This window comes from Gasterosteus aculeatus, chromosome 20 (assembly GCF_964276395.1).
Source record: "Gasterosteus aculeatus chromosome 20, fGasAcu3.hap1.1, whole genome shotgun sequence".
In the NCBI taxonomy this organism is placed as follows: Eukaryota; Metazoa; Chordata; class Actinopteri; order Perciformes; family Gasterosteidae; genus Gasterosteus; species Gasterosteus aculeatus.
Window position 1 is genome coordinate 8,963,096 of NC_135707.1, and position 24,788 is coordinate 8,987,883.

General features: G+C 46.8%; 3 protein-coding genes across 3 annotated transcripts in view; 2 read left to right on the forward strand and 1 right to left on the reverse strand.

Moving 5' to 3' along the window:
* The window catches only part of cicb (capicua transcriptional repressor b), a 19,155-nt gene extending 15,358 nt beyond the window's left edge, over positions 1–3,797 (forward strand). The window contains exons 3-8 of the mRNA XM_078094149.1: positions 4–207; positions 405–562; positions 666–817; positions 1,062–1,196; positions 1,548–1,679; positions 1,805–3,797. Coding sequence (XP_077950275.1) covers positions 4–207; positions 405–562; positions 666–817; positions 1,062–1,196; positions 1,548–1,679; positions 1,805–2,118 — 1,095 coding nt within the window. The 3' untranslated portion in view covers positions 2,119–3,797. The remainder of the gene's footprint in view (positions 1–3; positions 208–404; positions 563–665; positions 818–1,061; positions 1,197–1,547; positions 1,680–1,804) is intronic.
* Positions 3,798–3,974: 177 nt separating this feature from the next.
* znf526 (zinc finger protein 526) lies at positions 3,975–9,274 on the reverse strand. The gene is made up of 8 exons (XM_040165690.2): positions 8,852–9,274; positions 8,086–8,532; positions 7,787–7,953; positions 7,319–7,414; positions 6,417–7,219; positions 6,188–6,323; positions 4,647–6,068; positions 3,975–4,525 (listed from the first exon to the last, which is right to left on the reverse strand). Exons 2-8 carry the CDS (start codon positions 8,378–8,380, stop codon positions 4,352–4,354), a joined length of 3,093 nt encoding a protein of 1,030 aa, XP_040021624.2. The 5' UTR covers positions 8,381–8,532; positions 8,852–9,274; the 3' UTR covers positions 3,975–4,351.
* A 23-nt stretch (positions 9,275–9,297) lies between these two features.
* gsk3ab (glycogen synthase kinase 3 alpha b) lies at positions 9,298–22,909 on the forward strand. The gene is made up of 11 exons (XM_040165799.2): positions 9,298–9,636; positions 9,732–9,917; positions 15,175–15,362; positions 15,457–15,540; positions 16,232–16,342; positions 18,415–18,545; positions 18,765–18,969; positions 19,202–19,297; positions 19,711–19,897; positions 20,018–20,095; positions 20,478–22,909. Exons 2-11 carry the CDS (start codon positions 9,743–9,745, stop codon positions 20,543–20,545), a joined length of 1,323 nt encoding a protein of 440 aa, XP_040021733.1. The 5' UTR covers positions 9,298–9,636; positions 9,732–9,742; the 3' UTR covers positions 20,546–22,909.
* The last annotated feature ends 1,879 nt before the right edge of the window (positions 22,910–24,788 follow it).

Genomic DNA, 24,788 nt, shown 5'->3' on the forward strand with positions numbered 1-24,788 from the left:
AAGGAGAGAGTGGCCGCAGCCACCAGTCGCTTCTCCTTTGATGCTGAGCCAGCAGGACAGACGGGGCCTCCATCAACACATCCTGCCGAGGGCCCGCCCTCCTCCTCCTCCTCTTCCTCCTCCTCCTCCTCCGACCGACCCTTGGAGGGGTGTAGTGCCGCGGAGTCCTTTGACGCCCAACACAGAGAAAGCACAACCACCAAAGAGGTGAAAAGAATATTTCTACTGCAGAAAATGCTTTTATATTGTGATAATTAACTCTAAATGCAATAGAGCTACTAGGAAACTTTCAGGCCACCTCATTCAAGCCAGCTGCCCCCCAATTAGGCTTTTGTTTTGTAACACATGTCCATCATCCAGTGTGTGGCTTTGTGTGAAATATTGAAATTGAACTTTCCGCACAGGCTGGATGGAAGGAGTCCCTCCCCTCCTCACCTCCCCCCCCTCCATCAGCCACAGAACCGCCCCTGCCGCCCCCGCAGGCTGACAAAGATGGTCCTCCCGCCAAAAAAGTGAAAGCCCGACCACCACCACTGAAGAAGACTTTTGAATCCGTCGACAAGTGAGTTGACACCTTTCTGAGTCGTGCGTGTTGTACGGCTGCAGAGGTCATTGCTGGGCGGTGTGTATATACTGTATATTGTGTGTGCGTGTTGGTCGGGCAGGGTGCTGTCGGAGGTATATTTCGAGGAGCGCTTCGCTGAGCTGCCAGAGTTTCGGCCCGAGGAGGTCTTGCCTTCCCCCACCCTGCAGAGTCTGGCCACCTCACCCCGCGCCATCCTGGGCAGTTATCGCCGCAAGAGGAAGAACTCCACAGGTTTTGCTTCCATGATACTCTGACTAGATCTGCAGAGTAGCTGCGGTGACCATCATGAATGTGCATTTATCAGACAAACTGCAAATATTTGTTGATGTTGATTAAAGCATCCTTAAAAATAACTCCTGCGTTTATTGAGTTACATAATGCTCAATACAATTTTTCTCGTCGTGATAATTATGTGTGAGATTTGATCTCTGCTGATTCACTTTTTTTTTTTGTCTTTTCTTTGTGGTGCTTCTAGATTTGGATTCAGCCCCTGACGAGCAAGTCTCTCCTAAGAGAAAGAGCCGTCGGCGCTCGAGCTGCAGCTCGGAGCCCAACACGCCTAAAAGTGCGGCCAAGTGTGAGGGAGACATCTTCACCTTTGACAGAGCAGGTAAGAAGTCTCAGCGTCCCTCTGGTCTTTTCCTTTCTAGTTCTGGGTAGTCGATCTTGTCTGTATGTTTATTTATATTGTGTTTCTGCAGTTTGCTTTCATTGTAATGATTATATATTCATTTTTAATACTTAGTCTTTTTGCTTTTATCCCCCAGCAATAAACGTAGGGCGATCCGGCCAAATATGTCTAGAAGTAGATAGGATATGAATAACTGACCTAAGGAAATGTTGGCACCAGTGCTATATTTCTTTCTCAAGTGTGTCCAACATGATGTGCCTGAAGGGACATTAACAGAGATTCTCGCAGCTAGTTCCTTAACGCCTCTCCACCTGTTCGGCCCTTACCCAGCCACGGACGGAGAAGACATCCTGACGGATCTGGAGTTTGATAAGGTTCCCTACTCGTCCCTGAGAAGAACCCTGGACCAGAGGCGAGCGCTGGTCATGCAGCTGTTCCAGGAGCAGGGCTTCTTCCCTTCAGGTGAGATAGGAACACACGCTACAACGTATAAAGGCTACAAGCCTTTTCGTAATAGATCTACACTTGTTGACGTGGCTTTTCTTTTTTTTTCTCTCTTCTTTTTTTTGTTGTTGGCGTGTTTTTAGCTCAGGCCACTGCAGCCTTCCAGGCGAGATACTCCGATATATTCCCCACCAAGGTGTGCCTCCAGCTGAAGATCAGGGAGGTGCGGCAGAAGATCATGCAGACAGCCGCCCCCTCCGACGTCTCTGCTTTCGGCATCCCGGACTCTCTCGGCTCCCTCCCCGGACCTTCTGGCTCCCAGTCGGGAGAGGGAGCTCTCAAGGGAGGTGGGGACCTGCAGGACGACGACGTAGAGCAGGGCGCAGAGGGGAGCCCCGAGGATCCTCGTGATTCACAGGAGTCTTCTAGACGAGGGATGCTGACTAATTTAAATTGACCAATCAATTCAATTCATTTTGTATGGCCCCAAATCACAAATTTGTCCCAGAGGGCTTTACAATCTGTACACGTACGACGTCCCCCTCCCCCCAAATGTTGACAGTCAGACCTTTACACCCACTACACACGAGGGCGCACACACTTCTTTTAATCCTCACTCTCAACCCTCCTTTGGCCTCATCCTGTTTTTCTTTCCAGGCTTAGGACCCGACCGGTGGGAGTAGAATATGTTTTTAATGGAATGTTGGGACCTTTTTTACCTTCAGTTAAACGCATGAAACCCTATTGCACACAAACCACTTCATGATACACACACACACACACACACACACAAACTGTCAATCACCACACTTGAAATGGAACTCTGTATTAACCACCCTGGGAACGGTCCCATTGATGCCAGTGAACGGAGGACCATTGTGTACAGCTGCACTCATTCTCCTTGAAGGAAGGAGGCTTCTGGCGTTTGGACGCGCGCTCAGAGACAATGAGCGGCTTGAAAACAACAACATTAAACTGTTTTATATTTGTTTTATTAGCATTAGAGGAGTAAAGCAGTACCACTCTGCGTGAGGAACAACCTGTATTTAGACTCAGCCGTTGGTGTTTCTGCTGACATTAGGGGGCTGGGCCCCCGACAGCCAGAAACCTTTCATTCAATGAGAGAACTTTGGACCTGGAAAGCTCTTTCTCTCCATCTTAAGTGTTCTCGTGGAGACCTTCTGGGGTAGACGTACTAGGAGGGACTGAGAAATGGACTGAAAACTCAAGGGGATTTCTGGCTGTGCCATCATTCCTGCAATTACCTGTCTGGCCGTGTCCTCCCTCCTCGCGATTGACGCAAGCACACGCCAGTCGGTAGGAACCGCGCATTCCTGTGCCTCTCATTCGCTGGCCATGAAGGAAGGAGGCGGGGCAGAGTCACTAGGCACATCCTGGCGCTTGGTTGTAAGGCTGATTAGGCCTTAACCCTCTATTGCCAAGCCGTTTTATTAACTTTTTTTAAAGATAATTTCATTTGTATTTAACGTTGTCATATTCCGATTGTTTTACTATTCCTATGGTTCTGATTATTACTCCTTGTATAATTGAAATGACCCCAGTCTTTACTTCTGTTCTCATTGCTGATCTCGTCTTCCCTCGAATGGCCGCGGTGCATTTCTTTCTGTTGTTCGTTACAGAGGGCGACAAACACAACGTGGACCTCTCTGTTCTTTCAGTAGTTATAAGACGTAATGTTTTAAGACCACCCTTTGTTTGACTTCTTTTTTCATATAGCCTTAACACTTGTACATCTCCTTCCTCCCTTTGTCACTTTATTGCTCATTCAAGACCTTTTAAGGCCAGCGGAGAGAAAACGGGGAAGTGAGGGGGAGGTAATGGATCAAAGAGAGCTGGTAGGATCGCAAACTGTCTTTGTGCAAGACTTGGTTGTGTTGTAAATAATTACTGTAGAGTCAGTAGACTCGTTATATCATTAAGGAAAAATTGGTCACTGAACATGAGTTGACGCTTAAAACACCCATTACCAAACATGAAATGGAAAAAAAACATGGCTATTGTTTGTGTTATACTCCTTGTTTTACTGTTCCAGTATATGAGAGGAATTTATATGAATAATTTAAGTTTGTATCTGTATCTTTTCAGTATGCAAATAAAAATGGGTGTTCAATTAAAGTGATTGTATCACTGACAAAGTAAACTAATTGGTTTTCATTAAGTTGGAATACAAGAAGCGCTTTAAGGGCCCATCAAGGATGGAGTTTTTTTGTGTTGCATCGTTGAAATCTAGTGTACAATTGAGTGTGGGTGTGATATGTAAACATGGTTATGTTGCAGGAGTGCGGACACAAATTTGTCACCTTGAAAAAACATTTATTGATTTGAACTATTTACAACAGCACGACCAATCATTAAACAGAAGAAAAGTCATAGAAATTTCATAAATGATAAAAATGAATCATACAAATATCATCTGAGGCACAACCACTATTCATCATGAGTATCATGTCCTTTATTTTAGTATATTACTTAAATAAACTAATACTGACCCCTCTCATAGATTCGGAAAAGATGATGGATGAATTACTTTGGTCTGATTGCTGAACTTTATATCAATTTTGTCTGCATACTCCACCTCTCAGTCAATAAGTCTTCGTTAAGAGTCAGTTTTAAGGCTAAAACTGAAGAACTCGACCTTTTAGAAAGAAGTTGCAGTTTCTCTCGTCAGCTCAGAGGAGCTGTAGTCCATCCATGGCGCCCGTTTCCATGGCGAGGCCGTTCTCCAGAGCCGTGTGGTAGATCTCCAAAGCCTGCTCCAGGGGCAGCACTTCCCCCCCGCTCGTCTCAATAATGGCGATGGTCTCCCCGAACTCATTACACATGATGGTGGGAGTGCCGCGTGTCTGAGAGGAGGAAGCCGAACACAGAATTAGTTCAACTGACAGCAGAATACAGATGAGTCAACGGAGAAGATGGACTGTGGTCATTTTTTCGAGGATAAGTGAGAAAGGTAAACTTGCTGACCTGCTGAAGCCCCGCGGCTTGGATCTGGATGAGCTGATGTTGCCCGTTGGCCAGCTCCACCGCCGAGGCGTCCACCGCGGCCGCGGCGCTGGTCTCCATGGCGACCTGGGCGGCTGCCTCCTCGTCCAGCCTCTGCCGCCTGACGTGGGTCTTCTTGTGGTTCCTCAGGTTGGAGAAAGTCTTGAAGGCCTTGCCGCAGTGCGGGCACATGTGCGGCCGCTCGCCCGTGTGCGTCCGCCGGTGCTCCGCCAGGTGCATGCTCTGGATGAAACCCTTTCCGCACACCTCGCAGCTGAACGGCCGCTCGCCCGAGTGCGTGCGCAGGTGCTCTCGCAGGTGCGTGTTCTGCCGGAAGCGCTTGCCGCACACCTGGCAGGGGAACGGCCGCTCGCCGGTGTGGACCCGCTGGTGGAGGGCGACTCCGGAAGACGACACAAACAGTTTGCCGCAGATGAGACACTGGTGGGCTTTGGGCCGCTTCCCGGCTGCGCCGCGGCCCCGCGCGAAGTGGCTCAGTTTGTGGAGCCACAGGTTGGCGGGAGAATTGAGCTTCTTCCCGCAAAGGTTACAACCCTGACCCCCGCGCGCGACGCCCGAGTCTCCCGATCTGGACTCTGCAGAGGGCCCTTCGCCCGCCTCGTCGGGAATTTCCGGATCGGTGGCGTGCTGCTCCAAGAGGTGGCTGTGCCGTTGCCTCCTGGTCAGGAAGCCGGCCCCACAATGGGCACACTGGAACGGGGCCGGGGCCCCCGGGTGTTGAGTGTAGCGATGGGCCGCCAGCTTGGTGGGCCAGCGAAAGCTGGCGGGGCAGTCCGGGCAGCACAGCAAGGCGGCGTTGGCGTGCAGCAGGCTGTGCTGCCGCAGGTTGGAGGCCTGGGAGAAGGAGCGGTGGCAGACCTCACAGCGGAACGCCCGCACGCCCGAGTGGATGAGGTTGTGCCTCATCAGGTTGGCAAGAGACGAGAAGGTTTTGCCGCAGTCGGTGCACTGGAATGGCCGCTCGCCGGTGTGAATGCGGATGTGGTTGCGCACGTGCATCTTCTTCTTGAAAGACTTGCCGCAGATGCCACAAACAAAGCTGCGCTCGGCGGCGTGGGACTTGCGCCGATGGTGAAAGAGCTGCAGCTGGGAGGGAAAGGTCTTAGAGCACGAGCGACAGGAAAAGGCCCCTTTGTCGGGCGACGGACGGACGTCGGTGTCGCCCGGGGCAGCGTGGTTTGGAGCTGCGTCGGATTCCGGGGCGTCTGCCACCTGCTGGGGTTCACCCGTTGGGCCTTCGAGAGGGGCAGTCGCCTCAATGTCATCGTCTTCCGAGAGAGGGGCCAGCAGGTTGGCCGTTGCTTCGTTGGCGAGAGAATTCTTATCTCTCGCTCTCTGCAGGATGGCGAGTGCGGAGAGAGACGCTCTCATTGGAGCAGAGGCCTGCAGGAGTAAAGAAAACAGGCACATGTAAAAAAAAATGTTATTAAATACTGTCTTCGGGGTGCGGAAGCAATAGTGCACGTCCGCGTGTGTGGTGGGATACAAGCTTATTTTACTACCATGAAGACGGGGGCGGGGGTGCCAGTCGAATCACGGTTCAGGTGGGTCCTGCGGTGGTAGAGGTACTTGGTCATGTTGGTGAAGGTTTTGTTGCAGAACTGACACTTGTGGAGGGGCTCCACAACGTGGGACTTCCTGTGAGACACCAGGAGAAACAGGTGAAAAGGACGGGGGGAAAAAAAAAAGACGGTTCCTATCACAGTGGCATAGAGCGCCGGCGTGCGTTACCGGTGCATGATCAGAGTCATCTCCGTGGTGAAGCCATTGCCGCAGTCCACGCACAGGTACCTGGCCACGCCCGAGTGCGTGCGCATGTGCGTATGCAGTGACGTCGCCTTCTTGAACACCTTGCCGCACTCCAGACACTCGTGCGTGCCCTGCTCGTGCACGCGTCTGTGAGCGGCCAGCCGGTTGGCGGAGGTAAAGGTGCGCTGGCAGAGCTCACACTGTTGGGACTTGGCCCAGACGGTGGCTTTCTTCTCCGCCGCCCTCGCCCTAACGTCCTCCCCTCTCTCTGTCGCCTCCTCCCTCCCTCGCGCCTCCTCCAGGCCACTCATGACACCTGGCTCTCCGCTCTCTTTGTCCTGACCGAGGAAGTGCTCTCCCTGGTGCTGGAGGAAGTCCTCCGGGGTCTGGAAGAGAAGGGAGCATTCTGAGCACTCATACGGGTGGATGACCACCACCTCGGTCGGCTGCTGCTGCTGCTGCTGCTGCTGCTGCTGCTGGGTGCCATCCTGGACACTGGGGGCCAACCTGAACTCCAGCCTCTGGTCCCCGTTCTCCAGGACCCCCAGCTTTGCCACAGAGCCTCGGCCCACCGCAGGCAGCAGGGGGGGCAGCGTGGCGCGGCGTTGGCCGGGGCCGGTGGAGCTGTCTGCCAGAGCTTGAGCTGTGAGAATCTGCAAGTGCATGGTGGCAGAGCCAGGGATGGCCGTCACTGGGGGCAGCAGGGAGGAATGGGAGGACGCGGGCGGTTTCGACTGACGTTTCTTCTCTTGTTGCCGTTGTTGTTGTTGTTGCTGAGCGAGTACCTGAAAAGGAAACACACGTCAATGTGCAAAACCGTAAAAACCCCTTCATCACGCTCTCATTTAATTCCTCTGTTGTGAGGCATTTATGATCTCAAGTACCTGTGCCAAGATCTCCCCGGCCTGCTGCTCACTCAGGACGTAATTCTGCATACTGTTCAGTGGAGTGATGGTGCCATCGGGTTGTAGCACGTACTCCTGTTGCACGGGCCAACAGAAAAAAAGTGATTTAGAGTGGATCAATTATCGGCTTCCCTCTAAAGGGAGACATTAATATCTGTCGGTCGGATGCGCACAAATCTAGTTCTAGGATTCACTCACATCATCAACTCCTGGAGCACATCCCGGCTCAACAAAGCCATAACCATAAAGCCACTTATTTTTCACGCTGCTGCTTTGTCTCCTAAAGAGTGTGGCCCGAGCCGTTGAAAAGTTGGCTTAACAATCCGCACCCGCCGCAATTGTGACAATGCGAGTAAGACCACTTACGTATCCGTGCAGTAAGCGGTTAAATGGACGTTCCAGATGTTGATGAACACATGTTTGTACAGTACAATGAATCCCCCTCACCATGGTCTCTACGGTACTGTGGGTGCTGCTCCTGCTGTGGGTCCGCCGGTGCTCCAGCCAGGTCTCAGGTGCGTCAAACAGAGCCAGGCAGTCAAGGCACTGGTACTGGACGGGTCCAGAGGTTTGATCCTCCGACCCGTCCTCTGTCTCCAAAACCTCACACAGCTCTGTGAAACGATACAACACACAAACATTAGTCTGCTGTCTGTAAGACAAAAGTCCTTATTATTCACTACCACGGAACAGCCTGTTTACAGTGATTCATTAATACCTCAACGTGCTCCACTCCAATCCCTCACCTTGATGCTCCACCTCCATCCCCGCCTCTCTCATGTGCATCTCCTGGTGCTGCAGCAGCTCCTCCGGGTTCACCAGGAGGGCCCCGCACTCCAGACACTGGTACTGCTGCGTTTCCCCCCACTCCGCCACACCTTGGACGGCCATGACCTCGCCGTCCCCCTCTTGGCCGGTGTGGATCTGCTGGTGGATGAGCACATCCTCCAGGGTGTTGAAGAGCTGGTGACACTCGCTGCACATGTACTGGTGCTCCACATATGCACCTTCCACCTCCTCCTGCTGCTGCTGTTCGGCCATGCTGGTACTCCCTGTGTGTTTAAGTGTGTGTTCAGAGGTGTGTTGTGTGGGCTGGAAGCGTATCGTGGAAGATGCTATTTGACAGGGGATGGTGTTTGAACTGAAACATCAGTGCTGTGTCCAGTCACCTGAGGTCAGTGACAAGAGCACACCTGCGGTAAAGGGAGAGAGAGAAGAAAAAAACACCAAAAAGAATAAATATATTTTAAAACGGAAATCCATTATGAATCAGCAGGTGTAGAGGCAATTCAACCGTTTATATTTGGTTTCAGTGCTTCGGTCCATGTGTTTAAAAAAGATTCCCCAGCAGTGACACAAAGATATTACAGCGGTTTACAGTCCCGCAAACAAACATCGCAATTTTGCGCCGTTAGCCAAACGGAGGCCTTGTGATGCTAACAGCGCGACCACTAACGGACAATATCCGCGCGAGCCATTGTCCCATTTCCTCCACACGAACGCGACTCGTACCTTTTTGTTTACAGTGTGTGGTAGCATATGGAGAGCTGTTGGCGGCGCTCCCTCCGATTTTGCAGACCTTTTTTTTCCCTCGGCACCGCGGTTTCCTGACGGTGGCTGCCCGGTTCGTCTGGCGGTCCGTCAGGCGGCGCTACCCACTTTTCCCCGAAGCTCTCCGGCTGCGACGGCGGGCCCTTCTTTCCCTTTGCTTCTCATTTACTCTCGTTGGACGATCCCTCGTGTAGTCCTTCGCCCTTCATTCACACGGGCGTGCACCCCCTTGTTTTTTTGTTCGTCCCGTATCACCATCTGTGGCGTGGACGTGCGGAACATTTGAAAAGTGTCCGTGGGAAATCGCGTTTCATTGAGTGAAATGAAACGTTTGTCCGTTGATCGCCTCCATTCGTATGATACAGAGCCCTCCCCGATGCGGTAGTGTCAACCTTTCTCGATCTGTGATTGGACAGACTGGCTGTCAGTCATAGGTCGCGCTTTCCTTGTTGGGCATTGTAGTTCTTTTGGTCGAACGTTAGGAAATAATTTCTCCCCGAACGCTTTAATAATCATACTTATTACCAGTATCTCAGAATAATTGAGGTATTACAACTCACAACTGTAATAATTGGAAATGTTGAGATTACATTTCCGTTTTCCTTGACGACACCAAGAACTCAATTTCCCAGTAACGCTTGCGAGTTTTACGTTGGTGTGCGTCAGCTCCCCAGTCTCCCCCCCTCCGCACCATCGCCGTTCTATAGAGGAAGAAAGGGGGAGACGGGCAACCTCTACAGAACGCCGTAAGTGTAGTTCATATTTATTAAAACACGCATATACATAGCTTAAGTTTTGCCGGTGTGGCTTTCGTTAACGTTCGGCCTCGCCCCGGCTTTAGTTCACACAATAATGAGCGGCAGCGGGCGGCCCAGGACCAGCTCATTCGCTGAGCCTCCCGGAGCTCCCGGATCCGCTGCAGCCGGTGCCGGATCATCAGTAGCCGGTGGAAGCTCGACAGGAAAAACTGGGGCTTCACAAGCCAGTGGAAGCAGCTCGACGAGCTTTGGGAATTTGAAACTTCCCAGTGAGTATTGTGTTCCGTTTATATTTCAAAGCCGACTTGTACATATGATCACAAAAACTCTGATCTTTCGTTGTTTCTTATTTTTTTAGAGAAATGTGTCGGAGTGTACTTGGTGTCGGGTCATTTTCGCGGAGCTAAACCGAAGCCAGCGAGCTGTTAGCTGGTAGGCTAACTTCAGTTAGCTATCCGGCTAACGTTAGCTGTGTTTTTCATTAAGGAACCATTGCGATCAGGGGCTTTTATTGCACAGCTAACGTTGTCGTTAGCTGTAACGATTATAAGTAAGCCGTTACTGTTTTGACGGTAATTTACGCTATGCAAATGTTTTCGGCAACATTACCTAACCATTATTTTTGCACTGTAACCCAATAATAGAATCGGCGTTAGCCGAGGCTCTAATGTACTCGTCATTAATATCAAATGCAGAAGCTACCTAGCCCGCTAACGTTTGTAAGATGATCCAGGTTGAAATGATAAAGTCTTAACTTTTTAGGCGTCGTCCTCGATTATGTAAAATATTGCAAGGGTAGAGCCGACCTAAGGTTGTCAGCCTGTACGTCGTGTGGTGGCCTGAAGAAATTGAAATGATGATGGGTTAAAAAAACTAAAACTAGAGTTCCACATTATTACTAACCTGCATGTGGTGACCTGATCTTAACCTAATTTAAGTAACTACACGCCTCCATTGATGCATATATGAAAGCATCAATGTGTGGGTTCAAACCTCTGGTAAAAACTAAAACCCACCTTAAGTCATCTTTCACCAAGAAAGTCCGATATCGAGCCTCTTATAGAGGAATCCGTTTGGTAAATCTTCATTTGACATATTGGTTGTAAAGCAGTGTCAGCCCAATTTCTTTAACTGGATGACAATTTCTGTACACCTTTTTAGTGGAATCATTTCCTTTAAGTAGCCTGTGTCTTTTACGCGGGTGGTTGAACCGTTTGGACCGTCTACTGGAAACAACACAGTCCCCTCCAGTTGGTTTCGCTGGTGTGACGACAACAACTTGCAGAATGCTCAGGGGTCGCGTAGCAGCTGGCGGAAGGTGTGTGGGTTCGTGCAGAGGTGTGCAGAAGGACGGACTGCGAGAGAATGGATGAGAACGGCATCATCACGGCTCTTGCATCAAGAAAACACTTGAACATTTTGAGTCATTTGGCCCTGACAGAAAGTAACATGGTATTTGACCAATAACGGTTTATTTGAACAGGAGAAATGACCACCAAAGAAAGTGAATAAAAGCCAAAGACAAAAGTTAACTCGTGCCATTGTGTAGTAAATCTTCCCTGGAGTTAGTACATGCGGCCAATCAGCAGATCTCCGTCAGGTGATTTGGCTTTTTCCTTTCCAATGCTTTGGAATATAAGCTCTCTTTTCCCCTTGTTTAGTTTTCCTAATTTCACAGTCTCTGTCAGCAAGGTGATCTGCATTCTGTCAAAGCATTGTTCTTGTGTCTAGCCACGCAGTGACAACACATAAATACTAAATACCAACTAAAATTGGTACTAGATCCAAAAACATCTCTAAATTTTGGCCTTATTATGCCCCGCAAAGTGGATCAATATGCATGAGCTTGAGGGAGCATGATGTCTGCCTGCGCAGATTTTCCCAATAATGCCAGTCACACAAGACTGATGTCACCGTTAACCTCTGTTTATTGATCACTAATTCGATCAATACCTTTTTAGTGCAGAAGGAATAACTGTTCTTGATTTAACAAGTTGCATTAACAAGACACGACTGAATCACTACTTGATACTCATTCGGTTGTTTGACAACCGGACAAGAATAACATGTCAACAGGATCATTGTGATGGTGCTGTGGACAAATTAAAGGACACCTTGTCATCATTGAGCGCCGAAGGAGATACCGAGCCAGTGGTGCCTGACCAAAATAATAATAATCTGTTTGGCTGATCAAAGCTGTTTAGAGAAAATGGCAGTCATCGATGTAAAGGGATTAAAACTGGCCAAACAAATGCAAATGAATTCTCAGGTCTCAATGTACACTATCTGATATCAATGGAAAATTTATAACATGAGTGTTAGCAGAAAAACCAAAATGGTACTTTAACGTTTAATTCCTTATCTTGATTTATAGAACACAATTTTCTACCCGACAAAGTCCTGTTGTCATTTCTGAAGTAGTAGTTGTACTAGAACTTGCCTAATTAAAACTGTCCAGATTTAATCTGAAAAGTTGAATACATGGCCACATTACAGGTCATTTAGTTGACACTTTTATCCAAAGCGACTTACATTGCATTTTTAACCCATGGCTTTTACATTTTTTCCCGGGGAGCAATTAGGGGTTGGGTGTCTTGCTCAGGGACACTTCGACATGGGACATGGAGCAGCCGGGGCTCGAAACGGCAACCTCGCAGTTCCCAGCGCACCCTCTCTACCCCTGCACCACCCCGACCATGTCTGTTGCATTGTGTTTTAAAACCTGTGACATGAAAAATAATTTCTGAATTCTTATTGTCTAATTGTGGTCACTCAATGGATGGCAGCGTGGCTCCTTTTCTGACTGCCTTGAAATGAGAGAGCCATTAAATGTCCTCCTTTTTTCTAAGATATTAAAACATTACTTTTAAAAGTTTGTGCTTGGTGTGACTATCACAGCATCCTGTTCCAAAATATATTTATACCGTAGACTCTGCCAAGTAGTTTAAGATTCCTTCATATCGATAACTGGACATCTGAGTTATTAAAAGCTTACAGAAGCAACGTGTGCAATAGTCAACATTCCCGTTGCCTTCTTTCTCTCTCTTTCAAACACGGAGCAAGTGTTGTGGCGCTCTGTCCTCGTCCCGTAGTAAAAATGTATTGAATCATGGATGTATTTCTAATATTCACATTTTTGGTGGTTAAGCCTTTTCAAAAATGACTTTTTTTAATGCGGTAGAAAATATTTTCCCCCGGTATCTGTATGTGATCCAGCAGCAATCTAAATTGTATTTATACGACTACAAAAAGACAAAATCCCATTTTATCCAATTTCACAAAACAACAAAATATGACTGACACTCAAATCTTCATTAACTACCAGTTACGCATGTGAAAAGCATTTAAGTTGGAGTCGTTGCATGTCGAACATCTTTTGGCACCCTTTAAGTTCCCGGCTGCCTCCGTCCCGCCTTTTCGAATCCTCAACTTCCACACCATTGGTAGATGGTCGTGTGTGGTGGTGCACTGATCCTGACCTCTTATTAATATCACAAGGAAGTTCGCCAGCTCGTGAACATTTATAAAGTGTGGGCAGAACTCGTGTGGTGTTCGTTTTAAGGTGTCCTCGGTCCAGTCGGACAGTGGAGACCATGTCTAATCCACACTAGATACTCTTTACCAATAAATAACATTCTGAAAACGAGTCTCCCGCTGGGCCTCTGACTTGGTATGACGTCAGGGCCGTCCCGGCCTCATGTTACCGTACTTGGAAATGATCGGTACACGCAGTGTGATACATATTTAAAATTGAGAGATTACCTTCGGGGATCGGAACCTGGCCTGTCGATGCTTGAGCGGTCGGCGCATTTCAAGATCGCCGCCGTGAGTATTCGTGGCACCAAACAAGAAGACAGACGACAATAGTTTGCTGTGTAGTTTTCTAATCATAAAAACAATCTTCTGGGCAGAGTGCTCACTTTCACATTCATCCGTCAAGGGACTATCGTGCCACAGCTGCTCGATACTTATTGTGCTCACCTCCTCTTGTTCCGGAGGAGTGAGAGAGTGATGCTAGAAGGAGATACGGGGGAACATTGTATTGTGGCGCAGGAATAGAGGGCACAGGAATGTGCAGGAACCTCACAGTGACGGATCTGAAAAGTCTTTCCTGCTGACCGGAGGGCTGAGATTAAATCTAGGCCAAGTGCGCTTTTGGCGGCTGTTTATTAATAACCTAGAAAAATGTTTGGCTGGCAAACTTTTGAAAAAATAGCAAAACTGTAGTCTTTTGTGACTGTGTGGGGTTTCCACCCCAAAATGCTTAATTGTCTGACTCCATTTTGCGACTTGCAGACCTACTAGAGATCAGGAGGGGTCCTGTTGAGACAGGCCAAGTGAGCGAGCCCAAGAAATGGGAGCACTTCTGGGTGCGCTACTGTCCACGCAATTTCTATCACAGGCTCTGACAAGCCTTTTGGCAACGGGGCTCCTGCGCTGATCTTCCCCTCCCCGTGCCATTGCTTCTGGTGCCGGTTTGTCAAATCCTTCCTCGACCCCACCCGGGCTCAGGCGCGCAGCGCTGAGCAGCTACTTGACTCTAACTGGAGCTGTCAGTTACTCTTAAAGCGTTGACGTCTCTTTTCCACAAGGTCAAGAATTGAGTTTAAAAACAAGAATATATGTGCCTGTATTTTAGTGCTTGCAAAATCAGAATGGCCAATATAAAGGTAACCATGGAAACGTGGACTTATAACATGCAAATCCAAATATATAGCTGTTGTTTGATCTTTATTTCCGACAACCAAAATAAATGTACTAGATACGACTGGGTGCTCAGCTATATTTGGATTATATTTTATTGGAACGCCAACTTCCAGGTAATTAAGATTCCTGAGGTCCCGCCCTCAAACTCTAAATGAGACCGACTGGTGAGACCTGCAATCTGCGTCGGTCAGCACTTGTCACTCGACCTTTGAGACCTAATTGGGTTAAACGTGGGTCGCAGGGTTGTGATCCACGCACTTCTACTCGTAATGGGAATTCAATGTTCACAACTTTGGCAAAAAAAAGGGCTGTCAACCGGAAATAATGACATCCCAGTTATGCATGGATATTCTGCCAGCTGAGCAAAGAACCTCGCCGCGAATAGAACTGAAAGAAATGTCGGCCCTTCAATTTATTTTTGCTACTACATGAGTGATATTGTTTTTTTAGCCGTGGCATTTGTGGAATAGCTGTAGTGAATTCATCTTTGACAGCGATCTCAGTTTACTGGCATCGTATTTGTGTCTCTAGTATGAAAGGGGTTCGTGCTGGTTTGACCCAGGGGACAAGCAGGGAAGTGTTATGGGAACTATCAGCAGCTCATTACCAGCCAGACAACCATTTAGAGGGCTTGTGTCTGTCGCAGAGACGCAGGTTTGAAGACTGAAGAGTCGTGTTTTTCAAATGTCAGCATCACTTCATCCATGGACACAACGTTTTCAGATACTAGGTGTGAAGCTACATTGAATTAGTTGTCAGCGAGTGTTCTGATCACATCGGGGTCTTTTTAACCAGGCGTGTTTGTGCTCTCGTTCACAGGAGACAGTGGCAAGGTGACAACGGTGGTAGCCACACCCGGCCAAGGTCCCGACCGCCCCCAGGAAGTGTCCTATACAGACATAAAGGTTATAGGAAATGGCTCCTTTGGGGTGGTCTACCAGGCTCGCCTCATCGACAGCCAGGAGATGGTGGCAATTAAGAAAGTTCTCCAAGACAAGAGGTTTAAGGTATGCTCAGAGACGTACGGCCATATATTTACTGTAAGTTCACACCCAAATGACATTGTTTATCACTTTCACCTTGTTTTCCTTTTCGTTACAGAATAGAGAGCTGCAAATTATGAGGAAATTGGACCACTGCAACATCGTGAGGCTACGCTACTTCTTCTACTCCAGTGGAGAGAAGGTGTGTGTGTGTTCGTTCTCCACACCCAGCCAGTCATCAATGATGATTCATAGACATATTTTAGACAAGCTGATCCGGGTCTTGATTGCACATAAAATTCACACCCTAGAGTCAACATATTAAGGAGCTGTATGGGCCAAACTTAACCTCTAAAATCTATAAAGATGCAGCGTTGTATGGAAGCAAAGTGCAGTTTCATTGTATTTGAAAATAAAAAAAAGTAGAAACTCCCGTTTCCTTATGAATAATGGAGTGTTTCATAATTTATGAACTGACATTGGTGTCGGTGAGCCTAAATATCCTCTCTGAATCTGACTGTCTACACTGCATTGTACTTTGCAGTTCTAACAATAATAGGCTAACTGTGTTTACACATGTAATTATAGAACAATTTTATTGCTAATACCAGGTAAATGTTGTGATAATGACCTGCACCAGCTGTAAATGTTTACTTGGGTGTTGTTTGCTTCAGATATTCAGCGCTAACATGTGCAGCGCATAAGATGAATGTTGTCCTTCTAAAAGCCAACCTCCATCGTGAAGCTTATCGTTATACAGCCACAGTCATTATTCTTTGTTTACTTTCTGACCCCCGGTGCGACCCGACGTATTGCATGATTGGTTGTGTACATGAGATTTATGTTATTAAGAGTTGATTTTCCACCTCTAATCAAGCCGTCCTCCCCTCCAGAAAGATGAGGTGTATTTGAATCTGGTGCTGGACTTCGTACCCGAGACGGTGTACAGGGTGGCTCGGCATTTCAACAAGGCCAAGACCACCATCCCCATCATCTATGTTAAGGTGGGCACACGCGAAGCTGTGTGTGTGTGTGTGTGCACACACACACACACACACACACACACACACAGTACACCGTATTCATTTTGGCTCTAACTCGTAATGCTGCATGCGTTAGTAGTGGGAACCTCTAATAACCAGACTGTCGAACATTTGCTGATTTGTAGAAAACACTCAACGGTAACATTTGTTAGGAAGGCAGCTGCTTTGCAAGTTGGAGGCTATAAAGCAGTGATTCTCAACTGGTGGGATGCGGACCCGTTTTTAATGGGTCGCGGGCGTTTGCCTGGGAAAATAAAAATTAACAGCTGGCTGTTTTGTTTTTTCATTAAACTTGTTTTTGTGTTGGCACACGTATTCTGTCTCCATACTATCTCAGGTTAAAACTGCACCATGTTTTCATTAAATAAATTTGAGAACGTTCCTCGATTTGGGTCGCGGCTTGTCACTAAGGGGTGATGGTGGGTCCCGGAGCCAGACCAGTTGAGAACCACTGCTATAGAGTATTCTCTAAATACTTAATTTGAAAAAGATGAAACATCAAGTCAGTCAGCGACTGGAATCGTCTCTCTGATATAATAAAAGGGATTAGATGTAAAGACTTCATCCTGGTTGTTGTTGATTGAGAAATGTTTTGACAAAATTAGAATGGGGAAATGAGAGTATAATTCTGTTCTGTAATTCAGTGAGTGGATACAAAGTATTTTCCGGTTTGTTTTTCATAGGCCGCTCTCTGCTGAAGGATTTTTAAAGCAGAAAGGGAAAGATGGTCCCAGGGGAATTAATCAGTTTGCAGTACACTTGGTTTCCTGTTTAAAAGACTGCTCTGTTCTGTGTGTTTTTCTTTTCCTTTTTTTTTGTGTGTGTTCACTGTCTCAGAGAGGACACTCGAGCTGTCTCACGCCTCATTTCCCTCCCTCAGCACACTGCTCCCCCCGTGGCTTTAGGATTCCTCCGGAGCTCTCTCTCCCCGATGCTCCAGAGACACACTTCCATCACGGCCTGTCTAGTGGCCTCCCCTCCCTCCCTGTGTCCCCTCGGTCTTCATGTTTCTGCGAGTGCTTCTCGTTGTTTCCCCTCCGCCCCCTTTTCAAACATCTTCTCCAGTTTCTCTTTGTTCCCTGTAATCGTGTTAGTAATCAGTGTAGCATCATGGGGGCAACAACGCTGATAATGGTGGTGATAAGTGGTTTGTTTAAAGTCCACATTTCAGCCGCAACAAACGGGAAGTTATTTTTTGTTTTTATTTGTTTTTTTTTAAGGCAGAATCCCACCAGGTGGAACATGTTGAACTAGGAACTCTTCCTGCTGCCCTCGTGCACTTTGCTCTCAACGCGCCATCATTTGACGTGCTGGGTTTGAAGTGCCAACAATCTCCCCACATTTAGCCAGGACGTTTTCCAAACCACTTTCTTTTAGGGACGCAGGGCTGGTCCTCTGCAGACTGTGTGCCGCGCAGGGTAGATGTTGCGATGGAAGCAGCCTAGCAGCCACCAACGTGCTCTGGACACTATCAGGGCGTAAAGTGGTCTGTAAAGTGGTCACTCGCCCTCACTCCTCTGCACAGCTCTCTGCTGTGTGTCGCGCCTCTGTTTGTTTGTTTCCAGTGCTAAAAGTCTGTATGTCTCTCTGATCTAACTGACTGCAGCAAGCAGCGGTTTTGTGTCCTGGTCAACACAAAACACCCACACCGGAAGTAAACAAAGTTGCGTTAAAAACTGCGTTAAAATATTTTATTGGATTAATCTCGGCCACATTAATCTCATAGATTAACACGTTAAATTTGACAGCCCTAAAAGGGATTTAATAAAATTAAATAAAATTAAGTTTTTTTTATTTGTTTTGCCGTCCATCCTTTCTGTCTTAACCAGAACCAGGTTGTATTAATTAAATGCATTTAAAGTTGTTTTATTTGAATACTTTCCCACCGTACATTCATTCTTTGGCCAGTATAATGAAAGAGATATTGAACTATAAGAAGAGCAAAAAGAGATGACCGTGGTGAACTTTGGTCTGTAAAAGGAGTTAACATGTCTATGCCCTCCCCCTTCACCCCCCCCCCCCCTCCCACACAGGTGTACATGTATCAGCTGTTCCGCAGTCTGGCTTATATCCATTCCCAGGGCGTGTGTCACAGAGACATCAAGCCCCAAAACCTCCTGGTGGACCCAGAGACGGCCATCCTCAAACTCTGTGACTTCGGCAGGTCAGTACCAGACTCCGCCTCCGGACCTGTCGGTGTTACCGGCTGTGTCTCGGCGTGCATGTTCAGTAGGCTGTCTGCTCGTGTGGCCGTCTCTCTCTCAGCCCAGACTCTCCCTGTTTTCATCACACCGTGCGGCCGAGGAATGAGCGGTTCATGTTGACTGGCGTTGCCCTCCTGAGCTGTCGCTTTCTGCTTCGTCTCCATTTTACTGCCTTCTAGTGCGAAGCAGTTAGTTCGGGGGGAGCCAAATGTGTCCTATATCTGCTCGCGGTACTATCGCGCCCCGGAGCTCATCTTTGGTGCCACCGACTACACATCCAACATCGACATCTGGTCGGCCGGCTGCGTGCTGGCCGAGCTGCTGCTGGGCCAGCCCATCTTCCCTGGGGACAGCGGAGTGGACCAGCTCGTAGAAATCATCAAGGTACAGTAGGGATCCCATTGAGAGGCAACGGTTTGCTCAGGGTTGATGAAAGGAGGTCTAAAGTTTGAAATTGAGAGTGTCTATAAACTGCATTTGTAAGAGGTATTGTGAAAGAAACTCCAAACCATGTGTGAGTGTAGGGGGTATAATATTTGAATACATTTAAATAAGGGAATTGAGAACGGTGTGTACAGAAGAACAGTGCAAACATATTTTCATTCATGTTCTTTAGGTTCTGGGGACACCAACAAGGGAGCAGATCAGAGAGATGAACCCGAACTACACAGAGTTCAAATTCCCTCAGATCAAAGCGCACCCTTGGACAAAGGTATGTTCCCGCCGCGGGGGAATGTGAATAGTGGTTAAGTTGAAGGGTTTATTCTCAGACAACTCGTTTGCCTGTCGTAGGATGAAGTTATGCAATAATAATACCAAACTGAAACAACATGTTTGATCTATGTATACACGTAAAAATGGATCAAATGATGCAGCTGCGCGGTATTTTTTATCATATCATTAAAGTAGCGGGAATGAATATCAACTTGAGCGGTTGATGTTTTTTGCTTAATAGAGTCATAAATGTTGTTTGTTAGTCAGACTTTAAAGCTGAAGTCGTCGATCTGTGTGACGAGGAGTCCAAGCCGTGGATACGGTAAAGCGCTCCGCCGCCCCCCCCCCCCCCCCAAGTCACTGTCCTCCGGCCGTGGATTTCCATAAACCCAAGTTCCTCTCCTCTGTCAGGTGTTCAAGCCTCGCACCCCACCGGAGGCCATCGCCCTCTGCTCTCGACTGCTGGAATACACGCCGGTGACCAGGCTGTCTCCCCTGGAGGCGTGTGCGCACGCCTTCTTCGACGAGCTGCGTCAGCCCAACACTCGCCTGCCGAGCGGACGAGATCTGCCGCTCCTTTTCAACTTCAGTCCCGTCGGTCAGTTCGGCTCCACGTCTTTCTCCACCCTGTTCGATCTCTCCGTACTCGTCTTGTGTTTGTCCCCGGTCGTATTCCGTGGAATTAATGGACCGTGTGTTTGTTCTTCTGCTCTGTCAGAGCTGTCTATCCAGCCCCAGTTGAACTCCACACTCATTCCTCCTCACGCTCGTGCACAGACATCGCCTGCCTCACACGGTGTGTATCCAAAGATAAAAGCCTTTGGGAGGGGTCTGATCTAAACATTCACTCATATTTATTTTAACGTTTTTATCGTTAGCGGTTTGATTATAAGATTAAGATTATAAAAGGAACAATTCATCAAGTGAGCAATGTGTGTTGTCCTCATGGCATGGTGCGTTCAAAAAATCAGTTTAGTCAGAACTTTGAACCTGAGCCATTATTAAACCCAACCAGACATTTAATCTCTTTACACTTTTTATGAATATCACTTAGAACACATTTGTTTTTACTATGCTCACATTATAATCAATTGATAATGACTTGATCCTGAACTGTCTGAATGTCTGAGTTTAGTCTGTTAGTTGGTGACACGTGTGCTCCCTCTCTCCCCCTGCAGATGGCAGTGTGTCAGACAGTACCGCCCAGCCCAGCTCAGCACCCGGATCCCTCAACAACAGCACCTGAGCATCCGGCCCTCTTCCTTTTCTTCTTTTTTTTCCTTCCCGGTTTTTCCTTTTCCCCCCTCTGCTCTTCTCCCCCTCAACCTCCCCTTTGGCTCCAAACTCTCAAAGTAGAAAAGAAAAGATTGCTCACACCCACATAAACACATTGCTATTTTCCCCCCAGAATCTTAACCCTTTCCAACAGAAACTACTTTCTCTGGCTGCCAGCTTCAGAAGATGTGGGGATTGATTTATGGGTATTTAGGTGTCCACACTTGAGGTCAGGGTAAGCCGGAATCCACACTGGCCTGTTAGAATGATGAAGCTTTACATTGGTTGGGATGTTTGGGAGATGAGGACGGGGTTGGTTCATGCTAAATGGATGTTCTGTGTTGTGATATACAGTTGACTTTTATCCCTTTTTTATGTTTATTTTATTTGCATTAGCGTGTTTTATGTGTGGGTGCCGTGGCGAGGGCCGTATGGGGCCCGACTAATATTGACAATCATCCTTAGTGGGGTCAAAAGTGGCACACTTGTAGTGTACGTGTTGGATCGTACATCACACTGAATGTAGAGAAGTGACTTTGTCATCGCTTTCTACCCCAAAACTCTACTCAAGTAGTGTCGGCTCACCCGGCCAAAAGGTGAATTACTTTTAATCTCTCAATTTGATACCAGACGGCAGATATTTGTTGACTCTGGCTCATTTTAGATCAGTTGGTTTTAGATTGGAGCCGTGGACGTGGGGCTCCACTTCAGTACCGGTTTTTTAACGATATCTCTCGCGTCATAAACACCGAGAAGTCACCTTAATAATTCTTTTTTTTTTTTTTTTTTTTTTTTACTGTGTTCAGTTTCAGATCGGCTCGATTATGTTCACGGTGCAGTTGTTGTCTGTGCAGGAGGAGGACGACTCTGAATGAATTCCGTTTGGTTCGTGACCCTCTTCGCCCACTTCCCAGACACGCCTGCCTGTTGACGCGCGTATCATGTTCTTCTTGGCCCGTGGGGGGGGCGGTCGCGGGAATGATTTTGATCGGCCTGACGGCACCACCAGTTGTCTGTCTTCCGCCACGCAAATGTGCATGCTCAGCCCACGATGCCCAGACTACATTTCCTCCACTAATCTCAGTAATAATCAGACCAGCAATGATGCTCGAATCCCTGGAAGCCAACAGCTTTTGGAGCCTCCTTGTCCACTCCCTTTTTGTCCTCCTGCTTCCCTCTTTCCTCCTCCTTTTTTCACTGCTAAACTGTAAATATCAAGTACCTTTTATTTTGTTATTATTGTTATTATATTGTACTTGTAATTTTAGTTTTTCTTCCGTAGTAGCCCGGCGCAGCAGTTGCCGGACTGTTTATCCTCAGTCGCAGTCTGTAAATACAATTTCATTTCAGTCCCTGGTTCAGGAGGGGAAAAACAGAACAAAGTTTCATTTTTATTCTCTCCCTCAATTTCTCTCTTCACAACTTTCTGTTTACCCCATAAATGTTGACTTAACTGTTTTATTTATTGTGTTGGCTTTTTTAGGGTGGGAGGGGGTCATTTATTTTCCACTGAGGTGGCACAAAAAAAAAAAAATCTTTTTTTTTTTTTTTTTTTAATTCTAAATATGTGTCCAGCAATGTCGCACGCAAAACAATTTCACACCCAAGATACTGTACGGAGTCGTCGCCGGGTCCTCCGATCAGTGCTCTTGTTTCTCTACAGGTGCACATGCGAGCCAACTGGTGGAACTCCACTTTTCCATTTAACTTCAACGCGAAGAGAACGTTACAAGCCTCCGGATCTATGGGGGTCGTAATGTTGGGAGCAAGCAAGCGAGTGTGTGTGTGTGCGCCCGTGCGTGTGCGCGCACACTCTCAGGTGGGAGAGTGTGTCTGCAGGAAAGGGGAAATAATGAACTTGCCTACCGACATGCATCATCTCCTGTGTCCGACCGTCTCCTGTTTCCACGGACTGTGTGGTGCGGGTGTGACAGGTCGGTCCTGTTTGTACGGTGCGTAAGCGTCAGATACTAGAGGAGTTGCTGGAGCACAGCTGCAGGGAATGTATGCGTTTGTATGAGTGCTGGCAGAACGCGGACATTATTCTCAGTACTCGTCACTTTTTCCTAAATGAAGAGCTGACTAAATGTTCTATTTTAATGTAATTTCTTTTTCTTCTTCCGATACGTCACGCCTCGTTTTAAATTTGCTGTGACCCTGCTCTTTTATCACCATTGTCTGAGGGTAGAATGTGTTTGTTGGGAACAGAACGGTTGGATAAAGGAGATGTTAAAGAGAGGGATAGAGGGAGAGAAACTTTTTATTTATACCAAACAAAAATACCGTTTTTGTTTGGTATAAATAATTAAACTCATTAATAAAGTGATGAAACTGTGCCTGTCTCACATTCATGATTGAAGTATAGCTGAAATAAGTGAGGATTTATTGATAACTCACTTGAATACAAATCTTTTAGTACTATTAATGGTAATAAATAATAGAATAATAAAAGCACCTCACTAGTATTACCTTATACAGGACTTTTACATCAGTTTTTTTTTTTAACAAATACCATTTTTGGAAGAATTTAAACTTTCTGACTCGCGGCCTCATAGCAGTTTAATGTGGCCGTGGTGCTGCAGAATATTCATAATATATTTATGCAGGTGCTGTGTTTAAATACTTCTGTAAGGTAACTAATTTGGTAGTTTTTCAATTGCGTGATTTTTTTTTTTTTTTGCACTAAACTCCAGTTCACTCGCAACGGTTGCACTTTTAGCCCAATTATTTACTATTCATTTTTGGATTAACAATTAAACACAACCTACCAATATGCCGTGAATTAAACCTAAAACCAAAATACAATTAAACATGTTAATTAGCTGGACCGCAAACTGATATGAATAACAATCTTCCCTACCTGTTAATGCTTCTGTAATAAGTTATAAAATATTAGGAATGATTTAACGTTTGATATTTAAAGAACGCAAGTTACCTTTTGAGTGCAGGAGTGGCAGATCTACTTTGGTAGTAGACACTTGATGAAAGGACGAGTCCTACTGCAGAGCAGAGTGCAGATGAATAACGCTCATGAACTGCAGATGAATCCAGTAGAGAGAGAAAGAGACATTTGTTGAGTTATTCTAGCGGATAAAACCTGGCAATCCTTCTGAGGACTGGGTGGAAACGAGGGTCATTTCTCAGCCTTCTGGTAACTCGGGATGCAATCTGTTCTGCATCAGCGTGAACAGCAGTGTGATGCTGAGAGGCTGTTGGACTCAGGTGCTTGAGCCATGAGGAAAGTCCTTCGTCGTGCTTTCTGAGGCCTTTCTTCTTCAAGAAATGTTGATAGCTAAATGCGCTGGATATTGAGATGTATGAACTTGCTTATCGGTTACAAGTTGTACGATTTGCTTTTATGAAACCTTTTCACGGAGGGATTAATGAAATGACGCTCTCGTGCTGCTCCAAACTGATTTCATAACGGTGACATCTGAACAGTCGTTATGGAAACCGTGCTATTGCAAATGTCAGTGAAGAGGCCTTTGACCTAACACTTGACCTTCCACAGTTTGATAATGTCGTGCATGTGAACAAAGGGATGCTGGTTCTATTAATAAAGTCATATTGTTCCGTATATTTACCCTTCAACTGTTTTCTCTCTTTTTCACATTTGTTTCAAGATATCTGAGCATCACATTGAGTTAAGATCTTCATTGACTCCATGAACACAGCAGAGTATCGCCATGGCTGCTGAACGAGGACATGGGAACCTTCTCCCGCGCATCCGTCTCAGAGTCCTTTTTTTCATTCAGACAAAAAAAAGAGGAGCAATATTTAACGAAGCCTCTGGGTGTCTGTGAACTTTCTTTTTTGTTCTTCTTGAGTACAGAGTAGAAATACTGATGCGCTGCGGCAGGACCTTTGTCGGCTGGAGATTGAAGAAAACCCCGGCTCTATTACTTTTAGGACTGCCCTTCGAGTTCAGCTGAGATAAATTATTACTTTGTCCTTTTATGCCGCTCTGTCCTTGGTCTCTAATCGTATTCGTGAATTCAGTTACAATTACATTAATGTTTTACATTCTTTGTCTGTTTTTGGCTTAAAATTGCGGCAGGTCAATGTAATTAAAAGGCAGAACAAATGTTGTTCTACTGGTTGATTTGTGTTTGTTCTTAATTCGAAAAATGATTCATTAACAAAGGATGAGGTGACTGTTTGCTACCGTTTGAATTTGGGGTATAAAGTGAACAAGGAATCGATAGATGTGATTT

Bases quoted from the DNA above. Each gene is read 5' to 3' on its own strand.
- znf526 (XM_040165690.2), bottom strand. From the start codon at position 8,380: ATGGCCGAACAGCAGCAGCAGGAGGAGGTGGAAGGTGCATATGTGGAG. The intron at 7,415-7,786 runs GTGAGGGGGATT...CCCGTGCAACAG, and splicing joins ACAGTACCGTAGAGACCATG to GAGTACGTGCTACAACCCGA. The intron at 7,220-7,318 runs GTACTTGAGATC...TTTCCTTTTCAG, and splicing joins CCGGGGAGATCTTGGCACAG to GTACTCGCTCAGCAACAACA.
- gsk3ab (XM_040165799.2), top strand. From the start codon at position 9,743: ATGAGCGGCAGCGGGCGGCCCAGGACCAGCTCATTCGCTGAGCCTCCC. The intron at 15,363-15,456 runs GTATGCTCAGAG...TTTTCGTTACAG, and splicing joins TCCAAGACAAGAGGTTTAAG to AATAGAGAGCTGCAAATTAT. The intron at 18,970-19,201 runs GTACAGTAGGGA...CATGTTCTTTAG, and splicing joins AGCTCGTAGAAATCATCAAG to GTTCTGGGGACACCAACAAG.